Source organism: Ranitomeya imitator, chromosome 1 (genome assembly GCF_032444005.1).
Source record: "Ranitomeya imitator isolate aRanImi1 chromosome 1, aRanImi1.pri, whole genome shotgun sequence".
NCBI classification, from domain to species: domain Eukaryota; kingdom Metazoa; phylum Chordata; class Amphibia; order Anura; family Dendrobatidae; genus Ranitomeya; species Ranitomeya imitator.
This window is the reverse complement of record NC_091282.1, coordinates 964,592,926-964,606,040: the sequence shown is the minus strand read 5'-3', so window position 1 is coordinate 964,606,040 and position 13,115 is coordinate 964,592,926. Positions and strand designations below refer to the sequence as shown.

The following is a 13,115-nucleotide window of genomic DNA, read 5'->3' as shown; positions in this document are numbered from 1 at the left end:
TAACAGATTAAAATATTTCCCACTTCTCATTTTAGCCCTTTACCGACATCGAGCGTAATAGTACACCAATGTCGGTATCCCTCCCTTTGATATGGTTTCTGGCGGTGAGCCCACATCTTTCCAGGGATATGTCAGCTGTTTTGAACAGCCTGCAATAGCCGTGGGTGGAATACACACACCGGTGACCTACGTCACGTGATCGCGGGTTACCGGTGTGTAGGCAAGACAACCCGAAGTCTCCTGGAGACCTCTATGGTTGTCACTGCTGGATTGCTGTGAGTGCCACCCAGTGGTCAACGCTCATAGCAAATCAGCAATTCTACTACATAGAGGCAATCTGACCATCGCCTCTATGTAGCAGAGCCGATCAGGCTATTGCATCTTCTAGTCTTCTATGGAGAGTATTGAAACATGTCAAAAGTAAAAAAAATGTTTTTAAAAATATAAAAAAATAATCAAATATAAAAGTTCAAATCACCCCCTTTCGCCCCATGCCAAATAAAACAATAAAAATAAAATCAAACCTTAACATGTTTCGTATCACCGCATTCAGAATTGCCCGATCTATCAATAAAAGAAAAATTAGCCTGATTGCTAAAAGGCATAGCGAGAAAAAAGTAAAAACGCCAAAATTGTGTTCTTTTGGTTGCCACAAAATTGCGTTAAAATGCAATAATGGGCAATCAAAAGATTGCATCTTCATCAAAATATGTATCATTAAAAACATCAGCTCAGCATGCAAAAAATAAGCTCTCACCCAACCAGAGATCACAAAAAATGGAGACGCTACGGGTATCGGAAAATGGCGCAATTTTTTTTTTTATTATTTTAACAAAGTTTGGAAGTTTTTTTCACCACTTTGATAAAACAAAACCTTGACAGGAAGGACCTACCGACAATCTGCAAGGACTTTGAAGAGTTGGGGAAGAAAGTAAAGGAACTGGATGCACAGGTAGTTTTTTCTTCTATCCTTCCAGTAGACGGGCATGGCACCAGGAGATGGAACAGGATCCTTGATGCAAACAACTGGCTAAGACGATGGTGCAGACAACAAGGATTTGGATTCCTGGACCACGGTGTGAATTACTGGTATGATGGACTCCTCGCCAGAGACGGACTACACCTCAACAAACCTGGGAAACACACATTCGCCAGAAGACTCGCTACACTCATCAGGAGGGCGTTAAACTAGAAGAAGAGGGGACGGGAAGAAAAACATTAGACTCGAACAAAGACGACCCAGGAAAACATACTCAGAAGGGAGGTAAGAACATTTCTAAAACAATCCACAGTGAGGAGATTGGAACAAAACAAAATCCTCTAAACTGCATGCTCGCAAACGCCAGAAGCCTGACAAACAAGATGGAAGAACTAGAAGCAGAAATATCTACAGGTAACTTTGACATAGTGGGAATAACCGAGACATGGTTAGATGAAAGCTATGACTGGGCAGTTAACTTACAGGGTTACAGTCTGTTTAGAAAGGATCGTAAAAATCGGAGAGGAGGAGGGGTTTGTCTCTATGTAAAGTCTTGTCTAAAGTCCACTTTAAGGGAGGATATTAGCGAAGGGAATGAGGATGTCGAGTCCATATGGGTTGAAATTCATGGAGGGAAAAATGGTAACAAAATTCTCATTGGGGTCTGTTACAAACCCCCAAATATAACAGAAAGCATGGAAAGTCTACTTCTAAAGCAGATAGATGAAGCTGCAACCCATAATGAGGTCCTGGTTATGGGGGACTTTAACTACCCGGATATTAACTGGGAAACAGAAACCTGTGAAACCCATAAAGGCAACAGGTTTCTGCTAATAACCAAGAAAAATTATCTTTCACAATTGGTGCAGAATCCAACCAGAGGAGCAGCACTTTTAGACCTAATACTATCTAATAGACCTGACAGAATAACAAATCTGCAGGTGGTTGGGCATTTAGGAAATAGCGACCACAATATTGTGCAGTTTCACCTGTCTTTCACTAGGGGGACTTGTCAGGGAGTCACAAAAACATTGAACTTTAGGAAGGCAAAGTTTGAACAGCTTAGAGATGCCCTTAATCTGGTAGACTGGGACAATATCCTCAGAAATGAGAATACAGATAATAAATGGGAAATGTTTAAGAACATCCTAAATAGGCAGTGTAAGCGGTTTATACCTTGTGGGAATAAAAGGACTAGAAATAGGAAAAACCCAATGTGGCTAAACAAAGAAGTAAGACAGGCAATTAACAGTAAAAAGAAAGCATTTGCACTACTAAAGCAGGATGGCACCATTGAAGCTCTAAAAAACTATAGGGAGAAAAATACTTTATCTAAAAAACTAATTAAAGCTGCCAAAAAGGAAACAGAGAAGCACATTGCTAAGGAGAGTAAAACTAATCCCAAACTGTTCTTCAACTATATCAATAGTAAAAGAATAAAAACTGAAAATGTAGGCCCCTTAAAAAATAGTGAGGAAAGAATGGTTGTAGATGACGAGGAAAAAGCTAACATATTAAACACCTTCTTCTCCACGGTATTCACGGTGGAAAATGAAATGCTAGGTGAAATCCCAAGAAACAATGAAAACCCTATATTAAGGGTCACCAATCTAACCCAAGAAGAGGTGCGAAACCGGCTAAATAAGATTAAAATAGATAAATCTCCGGGTCCGGATGGCATACACCCACGAGTACTAAGAGAACTAAGTAATGTAATAGATAAACCATTATTTCTTATTTTTAGTGACTCTATAGCGACAGGGTCTGTTCCGCAGGACTGGCGCATAGCAAATGTGGTGCCAATATTCAAAAAGGGCTCTAAAAGTGAACCTGGAAATTATAGGCCAGTAAGTCTAACCTCTATTGTTGGTAAAATATTTGAAGGGTTTCTGAGGGATGTTATTCTGGATTATCTCAATGAGAATAACTGTTTAACTCCATATCAGCATGGGTTTATGAGAAATCGCTCCTGTCAAACCAATCTAATCAATTTTTATGAAGAGGTAAGCTATAGACTGGACCACGGTGAGTCATTGGACGTGGTATATCTCGATTTTTCCAAAGCGTTTGATACCGTGCCGCACAAGAGGTTGGTACACAAAATGAGAATGCTTGGTCTGGGGGAAAATGTGTGTAAATGGGTTAGTAACTGGCTTAGTGATAGAAAGCAGAGGGTGGTTATAAATGGTATAGTCTCTAACTGGGTCGCTGTGACCAGTGGGGTACCGCAGGGGTCAGTATTGGGACCTGTTCTCTTCAACATATTCATTAATGATCTGGTAGAAGGTTTACACAGTAAAATATCGATATTTGCAGATGATACAAAACTATGTAAAGCAGTTAATACAATAGAAGATAGTATTCTGCTACAGATGGATCTGGATAAGTTGGAAACTTGGGCTGAAAGGTGGCAGATGAGGTTTAACAATGATAAATGTAAGGTTATACACATGGGAAGAAGGAATCAATGTCACCATTACACACTGAATGGGAAAACCACTGGGTAAATCTGACAGGGAGAAGGACTTGGGGATCCTAGTTAATGATAAACTTACCTGGAGCAGCCAGTGCCAGGCAGCAGCTGCCAAGGCAAACAGGATCATGGGGTGCATTAAAAGAGGTCTGGATACACATGATGAGAGCATTATACTGCCTCTGTACAAATCCCTAGTTAGACCGCACATGGAGTACTGTGTCCAGTTTTGGGCACCGGTGCTCAGGAAGGATATAATGGAACTAGAGAGAGTACAAAGGAGGGCAACAAAATTAATAAAGGGGATGGGAGAACTACAATACCCAGATAGATTAGCGAAATTAGGATTATTTAGTCTAGAAAAAAGACGACTGAGGGGCGATCTAATAACCATGTATAAGTATATAAGGGGACAATACAAATATCTCGCTGAGGATCTGTTTATACCAAGGAAGGTGACGGGCACAAGGGGGCATTCTTTGCGTCTGGAGGAGAGAAGGTTTTTCCACCAACATAGAAGAGGATTCTTTACTGTTAGGGCAGTGAGAATCTGGAATTGCTTGCCTGAGGAGGTGGTGATGGCGAACTCAGTCGAGGGGTTCAAGAGAGGCCTGGATGTCTTCCTGGAGCAGAACAATATTGTATCATACAATTATTAGGTTCTGTAGAAGGACGTAGATCTGGGTATTTATTATGATGGAATATAGGCTGAACTGGATGGACAAATGTCTTTTTTCGGCCTTACTAACTATGTTACTATGTTACATGTTTGGTGTCTATGAACCCGTAATGACCTGAAGAATCATAGTGGCAGGTCAGTTTTAGCATTTAGTGAACTTAGTAAAATAGCCAAACAAAAAGACAAGTGTGGGATTGCACTGATTTTGCAATTTCACTGCATTTGGAATTTTGTTCCCGTTTTTTAGTGCACAACATGGTAAAACCAATAGTGTTGTTCAAAAGTACAGCTCATCTCACAAAAAACAAGCCCACACATGGCCATATTTACGGAAAAATAGAAAAGTTATGGCTCTGGGAAGAAGGGGAGCGAAAAATGAAAACGCAAAACCGAAAAAAGTCCCCGGGTTAAGGGGTTAAGGGAATTTGCAGGTTTTGTCTTACTGCAATTTGCATCAGAATAGTTTCAGTGCAAATTTGAATTTTAAATTATTTGATTACTTCTCTTTTAGACTTTTTTTCAGAAGTTTTTTTCAGACATATTTTAAAGTTTCTTTGTATTATAGTTTCAAGTACTATGAATGCATATCAATGATTTGACTAGACAAAGATTGGATATTATTCTTAAGAATTTTCTGGTAAAGTACAGATCTTCAAAGATAATATTTTCCTATTAAAATCACGTCATGAAAATATAAGGAATGAGTAACTGAAATTGAATGGTGATAATGTTTCTTTATTCTAAGCATTATACGCAATAAACTACCTTTTACTATACTGAAACATCCATGTAAAACAAAATAAATAATTTTAAAAAGTTTCACTTAATATACTGCATACTCACCAGTCTTTTGAGGTCCTATCACAAGAAATTTTGGTAGACGGTCACAGTTTTTGTCTCTAGACCAGATGTCTCTATGCCTCCTGTCATCACATGGATTCTGTAAAATTAATATTAATAAGTATATATTTATAATGTAAAATAATACATATTTATATGTATACACAAACAGACACATGTGTACATATACAGCATGTCTATATATATATATATAATAATTAGGGAGGGTCGAGCACTAAAATGCACCGGTGCTCATTACTCGAATTGAGCACGACTGACTGCACAGATGTTCGACTCGAGTAACGAGTGTAATATAACTCAATGGAAAACTCAAGTATTTTTCCAGCAGACCTTCACATGAAGTCTAGGGGACAGTAAAATCACTGAAATTGATGGAACGAGTGATCGAATGGAATGGAAACAGCATGGGAGAGTTTCCTGGATGCATCTCTGATTAACCGGCCGCTGCTGGGAACAATGTTGTCAGAGTATTACCCCACTTTTACGGTCTGACTATAAAACATACCAAACTAAAGACAAAAATGGATTTTACCGGAAAAAAGGTTAAGAAAAATTATTTTCAGTATAATGACTTGCATATAAGGCAAATTAAAATAGAGAAAAAAATTCCTCCTCCACACCTTATGTTATGTTCACTGTTATGAACAGGTAATTCAGAACCACAATGGACCTTGAAGTTCAGAGCACACAAAGTGACCTGACAATTACCAAAAACATAGGATGAGCTCTGAGACGTGGGAACTCTGCTGACCGCAATCCCTAATCCTATCCAACCACACTAGAGGTAGCCGTGGAGCGCTCCTGACCAGACCTATGTGCCTCGAGCACAGCCTGAGAAACTAGCTAGTCCTAAGAAAGAAAAATAAGCCTAGCTTGCCTCAGAGAAATACCCCAAAGGAAAAGTCAGCCCCCTACACATAATGACTGTGAGTTGAGATGAAAATACAAACGCAGAGATGAAATAGATTTAGCAAAGTGAGGCCCAACTTACTGAACAGACCGAAGATAGGAAAGATTGCTTTGCGGTCAACACAAAACCCTACAAACAACCACGCAGAGGGGGCAAAAAGACCCTCCGCACCGACTAACGGTACGGAGGTGCTCCCTCTGCGTCCCAGAGCTTCCAGCAAGCAAGAAAAACCAATATAGCAAGCTGGACAGAAAAAATAGCAAACAAAAAACAACACAAGCAAAACTTAGCTTATGCAGGATAGGCAGGCCACAGGAACGATCCAGGAGAAAGCAAGACCAACACTGGAACATTGACTGGAGGCCAGGATCAAAGCACTAGGTGGAGTTAAATAGAGCAGCACCTAACAACTTAACCTCATCACCTGAGGAAGGAAACTCAGAAGCCGCAGTACCACTCTCATCCACCAAAGGAAGCTCATAGACAGAACCAGCCGAAGTACCACTCACGACCACAGGAGGGAGCTTGGCCACAGAATTCACAACAGTACCCCCCCTTGAGGAGGGGTCACCGAACCCTCACCAGAGCCCCCAGGCCGACCAGGATGAGCCACATGAAAGGCACGAACCAGATCGGCAGCATGGACATCAAAGGCAAAGACCGAGGAATTATCTTCCTGACCATAACCTTTCCACTTAACCAGATACTGGAGTTTCCATCTCGAAACACGAGAATCCAAAATCTTCTCCACCACATACTCCAACTCCCCTTCAACCAAAACTGGAGCAGGAGGATCAATAGATGGAACCACAGGTGCCACGTATCTCCGCAACAATGACTTATGGAACACGTTATGGATGGAAAAAGAAGCAGGAAGAGTCAAACGAAAAGACACAGGATTAAGAACCTCAGAAATCCTATACGGACCAATGAAACGAGGCTTAAACTCCTGAAAAGCTTCCACAGCAGCAGAAGACCAATTGACCACATCAGCACCCTTCTTGGTCAAATCAGTCAACGGTTTAGCAATACTAGAAAAATTATTGATGAAGCGACAATAAAAATTAGCAAAGCCCAGGAACTTCTGCAGACTCTTCAGAGATGTTGGCTGAGTCCAATCATAAATGGCCTGAACTTTAACAGGGTCCATCTCGATAGTAGAAGGAGAAAAAATGAACCCCAAAAATGAAACCTTCAGAACACCAAAGAGACACTTTGACCCCTTCACAAACAAAAAATTCGCATGCAGGACCTGGAACACCATTCTGACCTGCTTCACATGAGACTCCCAATCATCCGAGAAGACCAAAATATCATCCAAGTATACAATCAGGAATTTATCCAGGTACTCTCGGAACATGTCATGCATAAATGACTGAAATACTGATGGAGCATTGGAAAGCCCGAATGGCATAACCAGGTACTCAAAATGGCCCTCGGGCGTATTAAATGCTGTTTTCCATTCATCGCCCCGTTTAATACGCACAAGATTATATGCACCACGAAGATCTATCTTGGTGAACCAACTAGCCCCCTTAATCCGAGCAAACAAATGAGACAGCAGCGGCAAGGGGTACTGAAATTTGACCGTAATTTTATTTAGAAGGCGGTAATCAATACAAGGTGTCAGCGAACCATCCTTCTTGGCCACAAAAAAGAACCCCACTCCCAATGGCAACGATGACGGGCGAATATGACCCTTCTCCAAGGACTCCTTCACGTAACTCCGCATAGCGGCGTGCTCAGGTACAGATAAATTAAACAGTCAACCCTTAGGAAACTTACTACCAGGAATCAAATCAATAGCACAATCACAATCCCTATGCGGAGGTAGGGCATTGAACTTGGGCTCATCGAATACATCCCGGTAATCAGACAAAAAACTCTGGGACCTCAGAAGGGGTGGATGATGAGATAGTCAGAAATGGAACATCACCATGTACCCCCTGACAACCCCAGCTGGACACAGACATAGATTTCCAATCTAATACTGGGTTATGGACTTGTAGCCATGGCAACCCCAACACGACCACATCATGCAGATTATGCAACACCAGAAAGCGAATATCCTCCTGGTGCGCAGGAGCCATGCACATGGTCAGTTGGCTCCAATACTGAGGCTTATTCTTGGCCAAAGGCGTAGCATCAATTCCTCTCAATGGAATAGGACACTGCAATGGCTCCAAGACAAGCCCACAGCGCCTAGCATACTCCAAGTCCATCAAATTCAGGGCAGCGCCTGAATCCAGAAATGCCATGACAGAATAGGAAGACAAAGAGCAGATCAAAGTAACGGACAAAAGAAATTTCGACTGTACCGTACCAATGGTGGCAGACCTAGCGAACCGCTTAGTGCGCTTAGGACAATCGGAGACAGCATGAGTGGAATCACCACAGTAGAAACACAGCCCATTCTGACGTCTGTGTTCTTGCCTTTCAGCTCTGGTCAAAGTCCCATCGCACTGCATAGGCTCAGGTGTATGCTCAGATAATACCGCCAAATGGTGCACAGATTTACGCTCACGCAAGCGTCGACCGATCTGAATGGCCAAAGACATAGACTCATTCAGACCGGCAGGCATAGGAAATCCCACCATGACATCCTTAAGGGCTTCAGAGAGACCCTTTCTGAAAATAGCTGCCAGCGCACATTCATTCCATTGAGTGAGCACGGACCACTTTCTAAACTTCTGACAATAAATCTCTATCTCATCCTGACCCTGACACAGAGCCAGCAAATTTTTCTCTGCCTGATCCACTGAATTAGGTTCATCATACAGCAATCCGAGCGCCAGAAAAAACGCATCAATATTACATAATGCAGGATCTCCTGGCGCAAGGGAAAATGCCCAGTCTTGAGGGTCGCCACGTAATAAAGAAATAATGATCTTAACTTGTTGAACTGGGTCACCAGAGGAGCGGGGTTTCAAAGCCAGAAATAGTTTACAATTATTTTTAAAATTCAAAAACTTAGCTCTATCTCCAGAAAATAACTCAGGAATAGGAATTTTAGGTTCTAACATAGGATTCTGAACCACTAAATCTTGAATGTTCTGTACATTTATAGCGAGATTATCCATCAAAGAGAACAGACCCTGAATGTCCATGTCCACACCTGTGTTCTGAACCACCCTGATGTAAAGGGGAAAAGAAAGACAAAACACAGTGCAAAGAAAAAAAAAATGGTCTCAGAACTTCTCTTTTCCCTCTATTGAGAAGCATTAGTACTTTGGGCCTCCAGTACTGTTATGAACAGGTAATTCAGAACCACAATGGACCTTGAGGTTCAGAGCACACAAAGTGACCTGACAATTACCAAAAACATAGGACAAGCTCTGAGACGTGGGAACTCTGCTGACCGCAATTCCTAATCCTATCCAACCACACTAGAGGCAGCCGTGGAGCGCTCCTGACCAGACCTATGCGCCTCGAGCTCAGCCTGAGAAACTAGCTAGTCCTAAGAAAGAAAAATAAGCCTAGCTTGCCTCAGAGAAATACCCCAAAGGAAAAGGCAGCCCCCCACACATAATGACTGTGAGTTGAGATGAAAATACAAACGCAGAGATGAAATAGATTTAGCAAAGTGAGGCCCAACTTACTGAACAGACCGAAGATAGGAAAGATTGCTTTGCGGTCAACACAAAACCCTACAAACAACCACGCAGAGGGGGCAAAAAGACCCTCCGCACCGACTAACGGTACGGAGGTGCTCCCTCTGCGTCCCAGAGCTTCCAGCAAGCAAGAAAAACCAATATAGCAAGCTGGACAGAAAAAATAGCAAACAAAAAACAACACAAGCAAAACTTAGCTTATGCAGGATAGACAGGCCACAGGAACGATCCAGGAGAAAGCAAGACCAACACTAGAACATTGACTGGAGGCCAGGATCAAAGCACTAGGTGGAGTTTAAAAGAGCAGCACCTAACGACTTAACCTCATCACCTGAGGAAGGAAACTCAGAAGCCGCAGTACCACTCTCATCCACCAAAGGAAGCTCATAGACAGAACCAGCCAAAGTACCACTCACGACCACAGGAGGGAGCTTGGCCACAGAATTCACAACAGTTCACACAGTGTTCTTGCACCTTTTCATTGGTGGAAAAACCATCCAGCGGTAAGTGTAATTTTAACATTTTATTAACTTATCTGAGCATGTGGTGCATGTGACATGGTTAGACACATCCTCAAAAAGTCTATGCGGGCAATGCAAGAACAGCCAAAAATTTGAAGGAAGTAGGACTATGATACACCCTGTATTAGACATAAAGAAGGTCCTCATACACATTTTGTAAAATTTGTTAATGGGACTCTTAAACTCATAAAGCCTATGCACTAAGTGCAAGGGCTGCCAAAAATTAGCAGGAGGGACAATTAATAATCCTGGAGAACACATAGCAAAAGGCCTCAAAATACATCATTTAGCAATTGTTAAAATATATGTGAGTTTAAATTGTAGATTGGGACTATTAAATTAAAAAGACTGAGCAAAGAGACATAATTTGTCAATGAATGCATGTAAGAAGCTATCATGTTGTTGACTGTGGAAGAGAGGTATTTGACCAGAAATAACACTCATTTCCATCAGATGATACTGACATGTGACAACGAGAAATATGACAAGATGGGACAAAGCAAGAACTTGACTTGGGCTCAGAATACATTTTTGGATATTTTTAACAAGATTGTGAAGTGGATTGGAAAAAGATTGGAAAATGAGGCAATCTCCCACAACTACCACGTACATAACGATGATACAGTGAAACTATGAATGGTCTTTAAATCAGTACTTTTTGCGTTCTTTTGTGAATTTCTATCTACAGATTATCATAAACAGCCTGAATCTGTCAATGAATGCATGGAAAGAATCTATCATGTTGTAGACTATGGAAGAGATGAATGTGACCAGAAGGAACACTCATTTCCATCACAATGATACTGACATTTGACAACGAAAAATCCAGCAAGATGTGACAAAGCAAGAACTTGACTTGAATGAAACTAAAGCTGTTGACATGGCTAGTGAAGACTATGTGGACAGTAAAGAGCTTACCACCATTGCTTTATTAAAAATTGTATTGAAGAAAATGCAAAAAAAAATGATCGCATGGAGAGGCAGCATTCACTTTAACTATTGAAGGGCAGAGTTCATTTAAAGAGCGTGAATGGTACCAAAAAGAAGTGTACCTACACCTGCAGGAAGTGCGTAATGAGTTTCTGTCCATGGCCATTTTCTCAGAGACTCACATCCAGAGACAAAATTTTAAAACCAGTGGGACTCCTACAGTGCTAAAGTATATGCACTTAGTGCAAGGCATAACAAGGATTTAACCCCTCTCTGACCTTAGATGTACTATCCCGTCAAGGTGCCCTGGGCCTATCTGACCCTCGATGGGATAGTACGTCATAGCGATCGGCTGCCCTCACGGGGGGAGCGCGGCCGATCGCGGCCAGGTGTCAGCTGCCTATCGCAGCTGACATCCGGCACAATGTGCCAGGAGTGGTCACGGACCGCCCCTGGCACATTAACCCCCAGCACACCGTGATCAAACATGATCGCGGTGTGCCGGCGGTATAGGGAAGCGTCGCGCAAGGAGGGGGCTCCCTGCAGGCTTCCCTGAGACCCCCACAGCAACGCAATGTGATCGCGTTGCTGCGAGGGTCTCCTTACCTCCCTCCCTGTAGCAGGCCCGGATCCAAGATGGCAGCGGCATCCGGGTCCTGCAGGGAGGGAGGTGGCTTACCAAGTGCCTGCTCAGAGCAGGCACTTGGTAAGGCTACTTTCACACTGGCGTTTTTTGCAATACGTCGCAATGCGTCGTTTATGGGAAAAAACGCATCCTGCAAAGTTATTTGCAGGATGTGTTTTTGCCCCAATAGATTAACATTAGCGACACATTGCGACGCATTGACACACGTCGCAACCGTCATGCGACGGTTGCGCCGTGTTGTGGCGGACCGCCGGGAGCAAAAAACGTTACATGTAAGGTTTTTTGCTGCCGACGGACCGCTTTTTCCAACCGCACATGCACGGCCGGAACTCCGCCCCCACCTCCCCACATCTTACAATGGGGCAGCGGATGCGCAGGAAAAATGCATCCGCTGCCTCCGTTGTGCGGAGCATTTCACTGCTAGCTTCGGTACCTCGGCCCGACGCACTGCGATGGGCCGAGTCCGACGCTAGTGTGAAAGAAGCCTAAGCCTGCAGTGCTCTAAGTCAGATCACTGATCTGACAGAGTGTTGTGCAAACTGTCAGATCAGTTATCTGTGATGTCCCCCCCGGGACAAAGTAAAAAAGTTAAAAAAAATTTTTCCAAATGTGTAAAAAAAAAAAAAAATTCCTAAGTAATGAAAGTATATATATATATTATTCCCATATATACATTTCTTTATCTAAATAAAAACAAACAAACAATAAAAGTACACATATTTAGTATCGCCACGTCCGTAACGACCCCACCTATAAAACTATATCACCAGTTAACCCCTTCAGTGAACACCGTAAAAAAAAAAAAAACGAGGCAAAAAACGCTTTATTCTCATACCGCCAAACAAAAAGTGGAATAACACGCGATCAAAAGACGGATATAAATAACCATGATACTGCTGAAAACGGCATCTTGTTTCGCAAAAAATGAGCTGCCACACAGCATCATCAGCGAAAAAATAAAAAAGTTATAGTCCTCAGAATAAAGCGATGCAAAAATAATTATTTTTTCTGTAAAATAGTTTTTATCGTATAAAAGCGACAAAACATAAAAAAGTGATATAAATGAGGTGTCGCTGTAATCGTACTGACCCAAAAAATAAAACTGCTTTATCCATTTTACCAAACTCGGAACGGTATAAATGCCTCTCCCAAAAGAATTTCATGAATAGCTAGTTTTCGGTCATTCTGCCTCACAAAAATCGGAATAAAAAGCGATCAAAAAAGGTCACGTGCCCGAAAATGTTACCAATAAAAACGTCAACTCGTCCTGCAAAAAACAAGACCTCACATGACTCTGTGGACTTAAATATGGAAAAATTATAGCTCTCAAAATGTGGTAATACAAAAAATATTTTTTGCAATAAAAAGCATCTTTCAGTGTGTGACGGCTGCCAATCATAAAAATCCGCTAAAAAACCCACTATAAAAGTAAAAAATTTAAAAAATGTATTTATTTCCATTTTCCCATTAGGGTTAGGGCTAGGGTTAGGGTTAGGGCTAGGGTT

The 13,115-nt window shown here is 41.9% G+C and overlaps 1 protein-coding gene across 1 annotated transcript in view; it reads right to left on the bottom strand.

Annotated features, from left to right (window-relative positions):
• Positions 1 to 13,115, bottom strand: part of LOC138656667 (bifunctional heparan sulfate N-deacetylase/N-sulfotransferase 4-like) — a 1,389,166-nt gene that overhangs the window by 266,249 nt on the left and 1,109,802 nt on the right. Inside the window, exon 8 of the mRNA XM_069743763.1 lies at positions 4,975 to 5,071. Coding sequence (XP_069599864.1) covers positions 4,975 to 5,071 — 97 coding nt within the window. The remainder of the gene's footprint in view (positions 1 to 4,974; positions 5,072 to 13,115) is intronic.